This window comes from Podarcis melisellensis (genome assembly GCF_964234715.1).
Source record: "Podarcis melisellensis genome assembly, chromosome: 1".
Classification (NCBI taxonomy): Eukaryota; Metazoa; Chordata; class Lepidosauria; order Squamata; family Lacertidae; genus Podarcis; species Podarcis melisellensis.
In genome coordinates, this window is record NC_138528.1 from 38952448 (window position 1) to 38968582 (window position 16135).

Here is a 16135-nt window from a genome sequence, read left to right on the forward strand (position 1 = left end):
GAAAAGCCCTAGGTGCTGTAACCTTTTCCTCATATGGTAGTTTCTCCAACCCCTTGGTCATGTTGGTTACAATTTTCTGAATCTTCTCCAACTCCACAATATCCTTTTTGAGCTGGGGCAACCAGAATTGTACACAGTGTTGAAAGGCAGCCAAATCAATCAGTGAATGCTATCCTGTACATTTACAGAAATACTTAAAATATGGAATATTTCTCTTATTCCATAAGAAGGGGAATCGTTTTTGTTCCTTTGAGCAATAATACTTGAACACAGTTAGTAATTATAATAATAATACCTTTATTGTCAATGTACAACCTGTTTACAATGAAATTAACTGAGCCTTCCCTCCCCCCCACAAACACTCAATCTCATTGCACTCTGTGTGCTTGTCGCACAACACACCAACCCCGAAAGTCATTTGCACTATATTATTTTCTGTTCAGCAGCCTAACAGCCCACTGATAGAAACTGTTTTTTAGCCTGTTGGTACGACTGAATATACTTCTATATCTCCTGCCCAAGTGTAGAAGATTAAAGAGGTGCTGGCCAGGGTGTGAATCGTCCCTGAGAATTTTTCTCGTTCTCCTAAGGCAACAATCCCTTGCAGTGTCATCTAGCGGGTTCAGGGGACAGCCCATGATATCATGTGCTGTGTTCACCACTCTCTGTAAAGACTTTCTGTCCATGGCTGTCAAGCCAAAGTACCACACTGAGACAATATGAGAGGACACTTTCTATTGTGGACCGGTAGAAGGAGGTCATCAATTGTTGTTTAACATTGTTCTTTCGCAAGACCATGAGAAAATGGAGTCTCTGTTGGACTGAATAAAGATGCAGTCTACAAATTTGAGATGCAAAACCATGTACAATCTACTCCAAAGAAAAGCAGGAATAGAACTGTGAGTTGAGGCCTTATGAAGAGCAGTAGGATGGGTGATTGCCGAGGAGTCACCAAAGAGCTTGTTTAGGACTGTGTGGCATGGTTTTGATGCTACAAGTTCAGTAGAGCAATCTGGTGTTGCAAAATGGAGCCACCTGGCAGAGAAGGAAAGATTCTCCCAATTGCTACAGAGTGAATCCACCTGCTACTCTAAATGGGCAGGCTGAGCAGGGCTAAATCCATTTGTGTATCTAGGTTTATTTCCAGCTCGACTTTTGTTAAAATCTCCAAATACGTTCTGTTTTTAATTACTAATAGAATAAGGATAATATTCAAGAATGTTATATCACTGTTCAAAATGCATTTGGGATAATATCTTTCCATTCAGCACATTGGAACTTGAAAGCCAAATTAAATTCAACATTTTTTGTACTATAATGTAAGACTGCCGACTGTGTGCAGTTTCTGAATATTAGAGCTGATTGTAATAAGACTCAGAAACCGCATTTGTAAAAGGAAAAAAATGTTAATTATTCATTGTGCATTCTGTACTACAGGGTCAATTTATTGAAACTGTAATTTGTTTAAGTTGCATCTGGATGTAAAATATATCAGAAGTAATTAATTGTGTTCAGGATGTGATGAGGTAGATATATCCATAAAGGACAATTGAAAACAGTAGCCGTGTGGTATTGATTGCCTTTTTTGAGAGAAGGGGGAAAATCTTGTCCCGTTTTTAAATGTTAGCTATTCAGAGAGAAAAATTCTCTCTTGGGGAGAATGTTTTCCAGGTTGCTTCATTGCCAGGTGTTTGACATTGAGTGGAGCTTTAAATGAATGAAGCTTATGGCAGCCTTTGGAAATGACCGACTCCAGGGAATCTCAGCTTCCTGCTGTGAAAGTTTCTATTTTCAAAGCACATCAGTTTTAGTAGGAATGTTACAGTGGTCCCATATGCTTCTTCTGACAGAGAGCTAAGTTTCTTCCCTGAATATGAGACAGCTACTGAAGAGGTTTCCTTTCTGCTAAGAAAATGAATTTCAATATGTTGCCAATGAACAATCAGTACGTTTCCAACCGTTAATGGAATTTTAGCTCCCTCTCTTACTAATGGGAATTTGCTTTGTTTTCCTTCCTGTCTTCAGTACATGCTACGGATACCCCACTTTGTGGGTTCTGAAGGTGGATAGGAATCACCAAAGCAAGATGCCCATTTGCTTTGAAACTCATGCTACATTTTGACCCCCTTGCCCCTTCCTCATAAACTCTTTTTCTCACTCTCTCCTTGACCTAGCAGTAGGAAGCCTTTGTCTGAGGTGTTCATCTGGAACAACTTTTCCACACTTGTTTTCATGTTCTGTTAGATTACAGGGCAGCAGGCCTACCTTTGAAGCTCCTTTCTCTTTTGTTTCTTTGCAGTGCACTCCAGTAATTAACTTTGTCCTTCTTTTATTTGTTCCAGTCAATCGCAGTCCACTCTGCTGAGCATCTTCTCCCAGGAGTACCAGGTTAGAAGTTTTCTCCTTTGTGAGGGTTGACAGGTGCCTAATTGAATGATGAATGTCCCTTTATTTCTTTGTAATTGAACTGCCAGCTTTCTGATTGGTTTGGAGGATGTTCCCCTTTCCACTTCAAGCACCGCCTGAGTCTCAGTGGATGGCTGCCAAGCCTACCCATCCATCTGTCTAATAACATCTAGCCTTTGCTTATTTGGTGGACCTGTAATAAATTATGCTAAACCATTATTATTCTGACAATAATAATTTCCCTGTGTTGCGTGGTTCCATGTGCTAAATGTTTGCTGACTTGCACTGTCAGTGCCGCTTTCCATGGCTGACAGAGATGATGATAAATGACCATTGCCGGAGTGGCAGAAGGCAAGAGAGGCAGAAAATGGAGTCATTTATCATGAGATGACAGGTGTCAGTCAAGTGGCAAGTCTCAATGGAATTACTTTTTGTAGTTTTCAAATAAGTTGTTTTTAAGCAATGTTCTTCCTGGTTAAAAATGCCAATTGAATTGTAAAACCAGAGTGCAGAGGACTTGGGTGGAATTGATTTGAAGGGAAATTAATATAAAGGTTGAAAGAGAGAACAAGTTTTTCTCTGCCCTCTGCAACCCTCAGCAAACTTATTTAGATTCAATTACTATGACCTTACTGCCTTTTACATATATGCTGTATTGCAGTACAGTCAAAAGATGTTTCATTCAATGAATAAATGAAAAATAATTTCCAGGCATTAATCTAGGATTTCAGGGCTTTCTTGGGCATTCATGTTTGGTGCTGGCTTTCTTTTTGACATATCATAAAGCTCTGTTGTTTTTCTTTTTAAAGAAATTAATCAAAAGAACACATGCCAAGCATCACACTCCGGAGGCAACCGAGGCTTACTATCAAAGGTATGAATTAAGACCATTAACAGGCGTACTTGCTAATTTGTGATCCAAAATATGTTACAGATCATAATTTCATTGTCTGTGATTTCTTAAAGAACATGCATCCTTGTGTTAGGAGACTTACCGTTTTAGGTCTACCAGTAAGCTTTCCAGGATAAGTGGCACTTAGCCAACTTCATGAGAATACCTCTAGACCACAATTCAGTGCACCGCTATGCATATGGAAGTCCCACTGACTTCCATGAGGCTTAAGTGCATATGATTTGCTGCTGGATTTTAACCTTGATCTGTGGCAGTATTCTTTATTTTACATGTTATGGGGCAGATTTAACTACCAGGTTCTGTTAGTGAAAGCTAGCACAAAGACCCCTGCCACCACAATGAGGCTTCCCTCCTCCTGTGTGCCCCCCCCAATGCCTTTCCCGGATCTGCTGTTAAGAACCCCCAAAACTGTGGGTGGAGGAGAAAAGGGAAGGTTGTTGTTTTGAGTAAACACAAATGCTTGTGTTGATGCAACAATCTCCTTACCACCACGCTGAATTCCCCCCAAAGTTTCATGCTTTCCTTAGTCTAATGAATAGTGCTGGTGACACATATATTTACCACGTTAAGTGTGCCTACATTGTAAGAAACATTTATAATTTTAGCTATTCTGTTATTAAATAAAAATGGCATCCAGATATAAAGGATTTACAACTTGGGACTGTGCCTGTTTTAGAAACAATGATGTCAAATACTACTTTTAAAGGAGGCATAAACCTTTAATATGTCATTTCATAAAACTGTTATGTGATTATGTGCACCTGGAGTTAATAAATTGTAATTGACACTTGTTATATGTTGTCTGTAGCTCTATTGACATAGACCTCTCAGCCACATAATTGGGGCGTATTGATATCTCGTAGAGATGTGCAATTAAAATTTTACTATATAGACCGACATGTGTAAAGTCTGCACAGTGAGATTGTACCTATGATTATAGATGTCTGATATTTATGATTTAACAGTATCCTAATAAACAAAAGCATTTTAGAACTTGGCCCAAGCTGACTACATAGTACACGTATGAATCTATTATGTAATAGATATTCACCAATGCAAAAACCAGCAAAAGTGTACGATACTCTATTCCATTTACAATCTGTTGCCTTATATTAAAGTAGCTACAGTGGTTCTAATGTCTTCCTTATAGCTGCTATATTTCATTGCTCCCAGATTAGGAAAAAAAATTACATAGTGAGTAGATCAGCCAGAGTAAATCAGCTGGGTCTTGTTACTATATAGACTTGTGTGTTATGATGTCCTTGTTACATAAACTATGTAAAATGATGTATAATGTATGAATCAAATGGGAACAATATCATGTAGTGTAACTTTTTTGTTTTTAAAATGTTACGCATAAAACGTGGTTTGTAATGTTGATTTTATTTAATCCCAGAACTGTGAGAATGTTTGTTTTTAAACATGTCACGAGAGATGTTATTAAAAACACCCAAGTCACTCTGGTAACTGTTGTAGCCAGTCTCATCTTGTGTATCAATCGCAGTGATAATTCTCACCGAGATCTGTGAATTTAATACTCCTTATTATCCAAATTCTCAGTTTTTCTTTGTTATTATTTTGTATACTCGTTTTTCAAAACCAAATGTCCTCCCAATCATAATTGGAAAGTTATGTACAAAGAATGCAGTAAATTTTATCAAAACCCTGTCACTAAGCATTACAAACAAATTGGGGGAAAGCCACTCTAAAACTAACAGAGCATCCTTGAAACAAACATAAAAATTGGTACTGCCAGCCTAACATCATGAAATCCATTATCTTAAGCTAGCAGTTATATTTTTATGTTTGTTTTAATAGGCGGCATAATTACAGCCACCCATCCCCTCACCCCCATTAGACCTGTGACTCATATCAACCTACAAAACTCTTGCAGCAAATATGGTCAGTTCAGCTTGCAGTGGCAGTGCAGCTGAAGTGAGGAGTGATGTGCTAGGGCTAACTTCTGCTGTTCCCCCCAACAGAGCCATAATGAGTATGGGATAAAACAGCTACTCTCAGACGACGTCCACACCATACATTTAAAGCATGATGATACCACTTTAAACAGTAATGGCTGCTCCCAAAGAATTCTGGGTGCTGTATTTATTTATTATATTTAGATACCGCCCTTCATCCAGAGATCACAGGGCATAAATTTACAAAGTGAAAACACAAAATACACAATAAAAACAGAAACAAAGCAAACTAATAACCCTCATCCCACAGAAACATACCTGTTTTTAATTGCTTTTATTGATAATGTGTTGTTTTTTGTGACCAACTTCTGGACTCCATCACAATGAAGCAGTGTGTATAAATATTGTGGAAATATAAAAAACCCCTATATTATTACAAATATATTATTATTATTATTATTATTATTATTATTATTATTATTATTATTATTTATTAAATTAATAGCCTTCCCATCTGGCTGGGTTTCCCCAGCCACTCTGGGCGGCTCCCAATAGAATATTAAAAACACAATTATTAAATATTAAAATATTAAAACAGTCCTCTAAGATAAGCTGTTGTAAGAATGCTGACAACATGTGTTTTAATCTCTTACCGTTAGTTTTAATAACCTGTAGTTCATTAAGGGTGCTGAGAGTTGTTAGGTAGGAGACCCCTATTCTCACAAAATTTAAATTCCTGGAATTCTCTGTGGAGGAGGATTGTTAAACCACCCTGGGAACCACTTCTCAGGGAGATGGAACAACAAGTAGGGCCCCCTCTGTCAATCTTAACACACACAGAAGTCTGTAGGGAAGGTGGTGGTTTGTTAGGTATTTGCCACCATTTAGGACTTTACACACCAATGTGAGCACCTAGAATTGGCTCTGGAAATGAAGTGACAACCAGCGTAGCTGCTTTAAAATAGAGGTTAACTGAGATCTAAATGGAACCCCTGCCAGTAACCTAGCACTGTATTTTAAACCAGTTGGAGTTCCTGAATACATCAAGCGCAGGCTCATGTACCACACACTGCAATAATCCAGTCTGGAAGTTATCAGAACATGGAGTACAATGGCCAAGTAATTGTTGTCCCAAAGGGTCCATAGTCTGTGAACCATCTGGAGCTGGTAAAAGTCACTCCCAACCCCCTAGGTCATTTGAGAGCCTCATTTCTTACTTGTGGGTTCCAACCTTAATAGTTGTTCTTCTATTGTCGACCACTGAGCCACATGTGAAAAATTAGCTTATTCCAATCCACTGACAAACCAGCTTCCATACTACAGTTTTGAGTATTGAAGTTTGCATGTTCTTTGTTAACATTAAATACAGCGATTACTTCCATAGATCTGTTGGGGTTCCCTGGATAAGTTTCTGAATGTACATTGAATAATGGGTTAATTACTGAACTTTGTGGGTGGGTGGGTGGGTGGGTGGGTGGGTGGGTAGGGGGACACCGCCAAGACCTGCTCGCCATCTTGGAAGCAGAGAAATTTAAGGGCGGGTGTTTGTTCAGTTCATATACAGTATACAGTGGAGTTCAACACTGCACTTTGCCAATCATTCTGTCTGTGCAAGCAGTGTGGAATGATCCCCCTAATCTTCCCACACATGCTGTTCTGACCCCCAGAGCCAATTCCCACACATGCAATGTGGTGGTGGTAGGGATCTTGTTGCTTACCCAGGGCTTCCACTGATGGCGCTTATTAAGTGAATCCACAGTGTTTTAAGAATGGTTTAAGGAAACCTATTTCAAATCACGGTTTTGCATCCTGGTTTCTGGCTAGTCTTTGTCCTTAACATTAAAACATGGTTACAGAAAACAAACCATAGCTGAGGATTATTACGCTGGCTACATCATTGTTTAATGACCTCTGTCTAGATTATCCAATGGTCTGTTGACTGTTTCCTTAACACGATAATTTGTATCTCAGGGGTCATTACAAAGCATCACTTCACCAAGAAACCTTATTATATTTAGGCTGCAATCCTGTGTACTCTTACCTGAGAGTAAGCTTCACTGGACATAGTTGAATTTACTTCTGAGTAAATATATATTGCACTGTTAATGTTTATTTAAATAAAGTTTTAAATAAGGAAGGTGCAAGCTACTTATTAGGTAAAATATGTTAATGTTTGCACTATGCTAATAAACAATGATCCTTCAATTCATTTATTTAGGTGGCTGTGTAAGTGATAAATAAAAATAAGCAGAATTCTCATTCAATAAAATATTAATTTGGGAGTCTGTCTTCTTTATTTATCATTAAAATACTCTGTCTCTTTGTCCCCCAAGACCAACTGTAATTTTAGAGCTCTAGGAGAGAAAAAATCTAAGTTGTCTTTTCTCTTTTCATTCATTATGTAAATTCCAAAAGCAAGCTGCTTAGGTCATTTTCTGACCTGTGCTGCAAATATCAGGGTCAGCATGAATGTGGAGCATGGACTGAGAATAACAGGTCAGTAGGTTCAGGGTAAAATGCATAACATGGTGGAGATATGTTTGGTCCCTAGTGAGTTTAATGGTAACTATTTCCAACAATGGAATAATTAACTCGCTAGCCACCCATTTGACTACATGCGAATTCTGAATATTCTCATCTGAGCATACCCTTAAGTGCTGTGGTTTATATTTCATATGAGAGAGAGAGAGAGAAAGAGAGAGAGAGAGATTTCACAGTAAGGGGATATGTGCCAATTTCTCTTAATGTTGCAGCATATGCATCCTTCTTCCTGTAGTTCTTATTTTGTTTTCAATTTTCCCCCTACATTTCAGTTGATAAAGAGCCTCTAGGGTAGCTTGACAACTTAATTGTGTATTTATTACTGTATTATACTGTAAACCACATTGTGATATTTGGCCAAAGGGTGGTATGTTAACAACAACAACAACTAATAATAATAATCCAATAAATATACCACTTTTTCATTCTGATAATAATGACAACAATAGCCTTGCTTGTTTAGCTACTTGAAACTGATGTTGCAAAATACTGCATGAGAGAATGTATGGTAAAGGACTCCTGAACATTTAAGTCCAGTCAAATTCGACTATGGGGTGCGGCGCTCATCTCCACTTTCAGGCCAAGGGAGCCAGCGTTTGTCCACAGAAAGCTTTTCCGGGTCATGTAGCCAGCATGACTAAATCCCTTCTGGCTCAACGGGACACTGTGATGGAAGCCAGAACACACAGAAACACCATTTACCTTCCTGCTGCAGCGGTACCTATTGATCTACTCGTGATGGTATGCTGTCAAACTGCCAACTTTACAATCGGCGAGCACAAGAGGCTTGGTGGTTTAGACCACAGAGCCACCCGCATCCCAAAGAATGTATGACTAGCATGGTACAGCGTTCTGCAGCTTAGTCCACATACTACTTGCTAAAAGAGCCCTGCTGGATCAGCCAAAGGTCCATCTAATCCAGCACTCTATTCTCACAGTGCCCAAACAGGTGCCCCTGGCAAGCTTGCAAACAGAACCTGAACACAGCGGCACTCTTCCTACCTGTGATTCTCAAGAAAGCAGAGGATGGGTATCACCTGTGTGAGTGCAGTCAACTTCAGTCACCATTTTCGTGGGTTCTGTTGGAGGTTGACCTTTCATTTCTATGTTCCATTGCACTCACATGCTGGCTTCCATGGCAGCTACCAGTGATGTGACAGCGCTTTTTTTTTTTAAAAAAAAGGCCATACAAACTGTGAATGGTCTTCTTGGTGGCGAAATGGTGATACTGCAGACCTAAACACCAGTGCACCTACGACTTGAATGGAAAAGAAAGCTCTTGTCAGAATTTGCCTCCTGCAAACAGAGGGACTCCTTTCCAATGGATAAATCCCCCTGATTGAACGAGAGGAAAGAGGCAATATTTGTTGACTCTTCCCTCCCCTTGAAGGTACTTATGTACCCAGAAATCTTTCTCTGGAAGGTTGTGGAGATCCTCTGGAACAGCATGGGAGATGGCTCTGAGGAAACAAGGGGAAGCTTAAACATCTTCTCCTTTCTGCCAGTGGGAGCATCCTGAGTAGAACTGCATTCAAGGAAGTCTTCCACCAACAAGTGCAACCTCTGGTTCCATTGCATCAACTATCCAAGGGCTAATCATCATCTTAGCCATTAAAGTACAGTTCTCTAGGTGTGTCATTTGCAAAATGAATATTGGCAATTCTGAGTAATTTTATAAATGTATGGAAATTCATATCCCAGTGAATGTTGTGAGTCCCCCTCATTGTGACTGTCAGGATTTACTTTTTCATGCCTGAAATGTGGGGAAATATATATATATATATACACACTTGGAACCATTCACAGAATTGACCTGAGATGGTTGGCGTTCACCAAAATTTGGACATTTACCATTCACATGTCCTGGTTCACCTGACATGGGAAGCCAAACTATTGCTTACCAGGTTCACATGAACATGTGGGCTCTTGGAAAGGAGCTCACAGCTGTTTCACTCTTCCCTGTCCTTTTAGCTTCTGCACTTCCCTGAGCTAAATCTGGCTTGACGTGTTATCTGAAATGGGACTCATGGTTAAGTGCTTTCCTCACTAACCATGAACTGTAGTCAAGAACAGACCATAGTTTGGCCTATCATGTCATGAACCAAAGCCAATATATCTTAAACTATAATTATGAACTTTGACCTAGCTATTTTAAAAAAAAAACATACTTGGGTACAGATACCTATTTTATAGAAAGCAAAAGATTGCTTTCAAATATTTGTGAAGTAGGGTCATGGGGTCCCATCTGAGAAGACAAACGTGCAAGAACATGCTTATGAACTAAAGGTGGCGACCATTTTGCACACATTTGATTGGCACACGGCCGTGCGTGCCGTTTTTGGCCCTTGTGGGGGCAGGATGGGCTTAACATGCACTCCACTGGTGCACGTGATGACCCAGAATGCAACTCTCGTGCAAACAGGGAGTTGCCTGTACACCCACACTTCAAGTTAATGGCTTTTACTTACTTGCAGGATATCAAAATACACTGCTCTTTTTCATTGGACATCACAACTGCCTTCTTTAATGTTGTCCCTCCTGTGGCAATATTTGTTGGAGCTGAATGTGTACAAAGTATGATCAAGAAAATACAGGCAGCAACCATTTTGCACAGGGCCATTTCAGCACACATACACCCCCGCACATCACTGGAGCGTGCATAAGGCCACCCTGTTCCGCTCCTGACCAATACCGTCCCATTTTTGGGCCACTTCTGGGTCAGCAGCAACGGGCATATGTGTGATCGTGTTTCAGTTGGACACACATAAAATAGTCACTGCCTGTACAAGTCATACAGCCTGATGTAGCTCACGGGAGGAGGTATATAATAACAATCAGGATTTTCCTGTACACACTTAACCAGGAAAACACCAGTGAACTCAATGGAACTCACCTCTGAGTAGAAATTCAGAGAGTTTGAAGTCTGAAAGCCAGCCTGAGGAGCAGTTCAAGTGAGCTCACATTATAGGTTCATGCCTGACTTTGCCCACTGAGACCAGCTTTCAAACTACTCCATCCACAAGCCACAGTCAGCACCTCAAATGTAGGACTTTAATAATGAAGTGGCATAGATATTTCTGATTTGCTCATGAAGGACAAGCAATAGTAGAGTTTGGTCACCAGGAACTGTTTTGCAAAAAAATATATTTTAAGCTAACTTTACTTTCTTCAATCAGTTTCTTCCTGGAATTTTCCAGAGAGGGAGAAAGAGAAAGAGAGACTTAAGACTTAAGCGATGACCTTTTATTTAAATCTGCAATATTATTTTTATTTTTGTATTGTCTAGGTACCTTAATGGAGTGATAAAAAATGCAGCTTCTCCTGTATTATTGGACCTGGCCAATGAGGTAAAACATTTTTAAAAATCATCTTTCTCTGGTAAACATAAGAAGCTTATCTTTAGTGACTTTTACTTAAAACTATAATTGGTTTCAAGATGCATCACACATTTAAAATTGTTCTGTTGTCTGTCAGTACTTACAGTAATTAAACAAAATACATATATTAGTTAATCAGTTAATGTAATTAATATTTTACCTTCAAGGTGAATGTGCAAATAGCACATTTATTCTTTTATTGAAAGATTCCTTCCTCTTCCCTTTAGAAAGAGAAGAAAAATGCTGATTTTAAAATGCTCATTTACTTTCATCTACTTCGGCGTTTTAATAATTAATGAATTTAATTTCGTGTTAAGTTTTCTTTTCATAAAGATAAACAAAATGTAAGATTTTACAATAAGTGTCAAAACAATTGCATTTTTTAAATCTTCCTTTTAGCATGTAAATTATAGCAAAAGGAAACAGTTTAATATTAATTTCTGTTCTTCATGTACACCGTAGTTGAAAGAACTGATAATCTGACATTTGTGTTATAGTTACCCAAATTTGGAGGTGCAATAAGTTTTTGCAGTTTGGTGGTGACAGATTTATGTCCAGTGTAGGTGGACAGTGATGGACAGGAGCTTAGATTGTAGGCACTGAGGTCCCTGATGGGCTTGCTTAAACACTGGCTGCATCACCCATCCAATGAGCCTGAGGAAGATTGGACCATGATCAGTGCTTTTAGGGGTGGACCAGAGAGAAGACAGCTCCATCTACCCCTAGTTTATTTATGGCGAAGATTTCCAGAAGCAGCTTTTCTGCTACAGCACAAAATGTTTATAATTATGACAGATGTCTATCTAGGGAGAGATGTAACTTTAATCTCTTAATATATTGATTTGCGGCAATAACTATCTTAATTGATAGGCTTTGAAATTCTTATACAAGCCTTAGAAGAATATCCTGAAATGCACGATATTGTGCTGCTTTTTAAATAGTAAAAGGTGGGAAATTACATTAAAAATTATGTACTTGGAATATAAGCGGAACAGTAGCAGCTAGTCCTACATGTTACATTAGGAAGGAAGTATGTCTTTTCTGTAAGCTTCTGTCTGATTTACATTACTGTAGTCTGCAAATGAGCAATTACCTATCAGTTACTAGATGTTTCTAATGGTCTATGAAGTGTCTATACATTGTAATAATAGAGTGAACATACGAAAGGGATTGCTTTGTATTAGTGCCAAAGGATGCTTCTTGAGCTTTCTGACATAATGTTTCAAGTTACACCGTTCTCTTTTTTCCTTTTAAACAAAGAAATATTGTAATGGAACAGATCCTTAGTAAATAACATGCATTGCATGGAGATTGTCATAGCAGAGTACCTCGTGGGTGCAAAGAAATATAATGTTAGTAGTCTTCTTTGCATATATTTTCCGTTGCATTTTCCCTTTGTACATGCAGTTTCTATTCCCATGCAGATAATACACTTAATTTCTAATACCAGAAGCACTTGTTTAACCATATACTATATATGTGCAACCTAACAATTCATATTGTTAGGTTTCATTTGGTTTTAAAAGAAACTTGGAGATAAATAAAATTATGGTTAAAGAAAAAGTTATTTTCAGTAACTTAATTTACTGCTAGCAAAGTAGCAGGTATATTTGAAAGGTAATGTTTTTTGTGACTGCTTCTGGTGCGTTAGGGAAATGTGGCAGTAACAAGCACGAGATCACTGCTTCTACACAATCAAGCTGCCATTTTTATATGATAGTTAATATTTAAATGGCATACTCCTGCATCTGCTGACAATTGGTATAATGGTAATACTTTATGAGTCAATATATATTTAATCAGTAGAAACTGTAAAAATTGATGAGAAATATATAACATAGATGCATTACAATGCGTAGCATCCTTCTTAAATAAGAATAGGCCTCTGTTGTTTTGTTTTTTTCAGTGTCCAAGTTATTGTAAAATTTCAGGTATTAGATATGTTAATTTTCTGCATCCAGAAGGTTAATTTAAAAGACAACAACCCTCAAAACTCTGTTGTGTGTTAAGAATAATAAAATTAGTTCACACCAGGCAAATATTTTCTAGTGGGATTTGAAGCACTATGAATTTTACTTACATGCTAAATTCTGACATGAAGCATGATGGCCCTATTTCAGAGAAAGATGGGTGCATGATTAATATGAAAATTAGGCAGATGCAAGTACCTGAACTAATAAGATAGTCCTTATTCAGGCTGGACTACCTTCAGTAATTTCACCATTTTTCATATGTCAGCTCTGATGTGGGTTACTGGAAATAAGCAGTTCTGTAGAAAGCATTCCTTTCTACTTGGGGAATTTAAGGGCATCCAAGTACATATATTTATTTGGAAAAAATATGTACAAATAAGGGCACCTTTTAGGGTTTTCTAGTTTCTAATTTTGTATGAAATGAAAATGTATATTAATACACATGAAAACATCAAGAAAATAATGATTGTCAAAATGCGAGTGAGGTTTAGTCATCTATTGTGAAGTAAAAAGTGCTTTATTCACTAGAGTATTGTAATTTGCATTTTTTTAAAAAAAAATATGCTGATATTCAGAGGATACTGCAGCTCATTTTTTAAATAAATACATGCCTTTAAATGGAACAGGGTCTATTTCAGAAAATATCCGTATATCTTATATATATTTTAGAAAACCTCCTTTCTGAGGTACATAAGATTCATTTTTTCTCATAACCTTAATATTCTTCTAGAAAGCACACTGGTTGATCTTGAATTAGCGTTAGTGATTTATTACATTTGGTGATTATCAATAAGTGATTGTTAAACAACAGCCTATCTGTTTCTTTTTAACAAATTGTCTGAAATATACTAGATTTGGGTTTGGAGGGAAGTAATTTAGATTTGGGTATTTGTTATTAACCTTTAAAAAATGTGTTACAATGCTGTTAATTGCCTGCCTGAAGAATCAGAACCTATAGGTTTGTATCATCTAAATGAAAATGCAGTATATTGCTGGGTCTGTTTTTATTTAAGATTTTTAAAAATCCATCCTTCATTCTTCATTGTTGTTAAAAATAATGTGGAAATGGTCTGTTTAGGTAAAATGTATGTGCATTTTATGTGTATGTGTATTTTGCATTCCATGTGCACATTTTGTTGATAAGTGGAAGCTATTGTTGCATGTCAGTTGGTTTTTGCTTCATGCAGTGTACAGTAAACTGTGTGCTTTAGGTTGAAAATAGTTGAGAGATAAAGGCCACTTAGAGCTTCATTCATATTCCTTGCCACAATGCCATTCAGGTTCCCGGTAAATCATATATACTAAAACTGGTCCTGAGTTATGACAGATATGACACTGCTCCTGAAAAAGAGGGAGGTATCAAAATGCTTGGATGAACCCCAAGATTTGCTGCAGTAGAAAAAAAAATATTGAGAAGGGGGACTCAAGCAGGCCACCATAAAACCATAAGGGTTGAGCGTGCTCAGTGGCCACACAGTGTCTGTTGTGGTGGTGAACATGAAACGACGGAGGAGTAATGGAATGGAGAATCCAGAAAGAAGGTATGACTGGCTATAACAGTGGACAAGAGCACACCACCTCGACACTTGATTATAGGTCCCACTTGCAGTGTTCTTCAAACATGATGGTAGTCACAGAACAGAGTACTGTAGTTTAAGTTTCTTGCACAAGTAAATATCCTGCAACGTAACACCACAAATAACAAAAACAAATGTGGCTAAGAAAGCATGTAACAAATGTGAATGAGATCATAACTTTAAAAAGTCTTGGTAATTGTGATGTAACCTGAGTTATATCCTAGGTCAGGTAAGTGTATGTTTCCGAAAGGATAAATGGAGTGATATAGAACAAATCCCTAACACCCCTTTGTTGATATAAGTGATAACATGGAACCACGTTTCAAAGACAGCTGAAGTTGTTCTTCATCTTTCCCCTGAGGTGGATTTTGCCCCATCACTGATGGCTCGAATAGTGTTGGAAAAATTTCTACAAGAACAAGAAGGATCAATCCGTAAGTATTTTTTAATAAATATTTAGCTTCATATAATTACAATTAGCTACAAATAACAAGATAGAATTATAATTAAGCTAAAGAGAGAATTTCTTTTAGTCCTGAACCTTGGATAGCTCATTATTTTCATGCATGATGGTTAGATCTGCTCTGACTGAACATGTAATAATAATTAGTAAGAATAATGTTATTATTTGTACCCTGCCCATCTGGCAGGGCTGCCCCAGCCACTCTGGGTGGCTTCCAGTATATACAGAAACATAATAAAACACCAAACATTAAAAACTTCCCTGTACAGAGGAATGTTATCCAGGATGTGCATATATTCTTTTCTTCTAAAGTATTTTTTCACTAAGAACATTCATATAAAGTTGAAAGGGCAGTAGCAGCCTAGTCATATTCAGAGTAGACTCACTAATTTCAATATGTTTTCTCTTACATCCATAACGTGATAGTGTTTCAGTTGCATTTCTTGCTGTCGCACATTAAAATGACCCTAGTTAAGGCAATTTTGAATACGTAGCACAAAGGTGTTTCTGTTCCCATTTTAGAAGGAGCTTTCAAACTATTCTGTCTCTTAGTCTTAAGGTAAAATATTATGGGCAGAATACAACCAATATTAACGATTGTTAAGCCCTATCCATGTCATTGGGGAAAGTAAGCACGTGCTTAACTCTCTTCCGTTTAAGTGAAAGAGACCAGCATGTTTAACTGTGGCAGGATCAAGCCATAAATAATTATAGGAAAAACAATTTTTGAAAAGAAGCCTATGCTATGTTAAAATTCTGCAGGCTTCGAGTAATGCAGCTGGTAAATGCAAAAGTGAATGTAACCAAGCTCAGTGCTACCGGGGGGGGGGGGGGATGAAAGAATGAATAAAGCTTCAGGAGGAGGTTCAAGCCTAAATTAATTTGCCACTGAAAAAATACATTTTGTTATTTTCTCTGTGTCAACTGCATGATTAAAACCGGCTGTTAAGTGAGCTCTGGGGATGTGCT

At 37.9% G+C, this 16135-nt stretch overlaps 1 protein-coding gene across 6 annotated transcripts in view; it reads left to right on the forward strand.

The window, feature by feature from the left end:
• CDIN1 (CDAN1 interacting nuclease 1) overlaps positions 1-16135 on the forward strand; it is a 120019-nt gene that overhangs the window by 31227 nt on the left and 72657 nt on the right. For 5 of the 6 annotated variants that reach the window (XR_014162690.1, XM_081887384.1, XM_081887383.1 and 2 more), the window contains exons 2-5: positions 2343-2388; positions 3216-3280; positions 11063-11123; positions 15065-15137. The exons of the other annotated variant lie outside the window; for it this stretch is intronic. Coding sequence is in view for 4 of the 5 variants with exons in the window: in XM_081887384.1 (XP_081743510.1) it covers positions 2343-2388; positions 3216-3280; positions 11063-11123; positions 15065-15137 (245 nt within the window). In the remaining variant the exon portion in view is untranslated. The remainder of the gene's footprint in view (positions 1-2342; positions 2389-3215; positions 3281-11062; positions 11124-15064; positions 15138-16135) is intronic. 6 annotated transcript variants of the gene reach the window in all.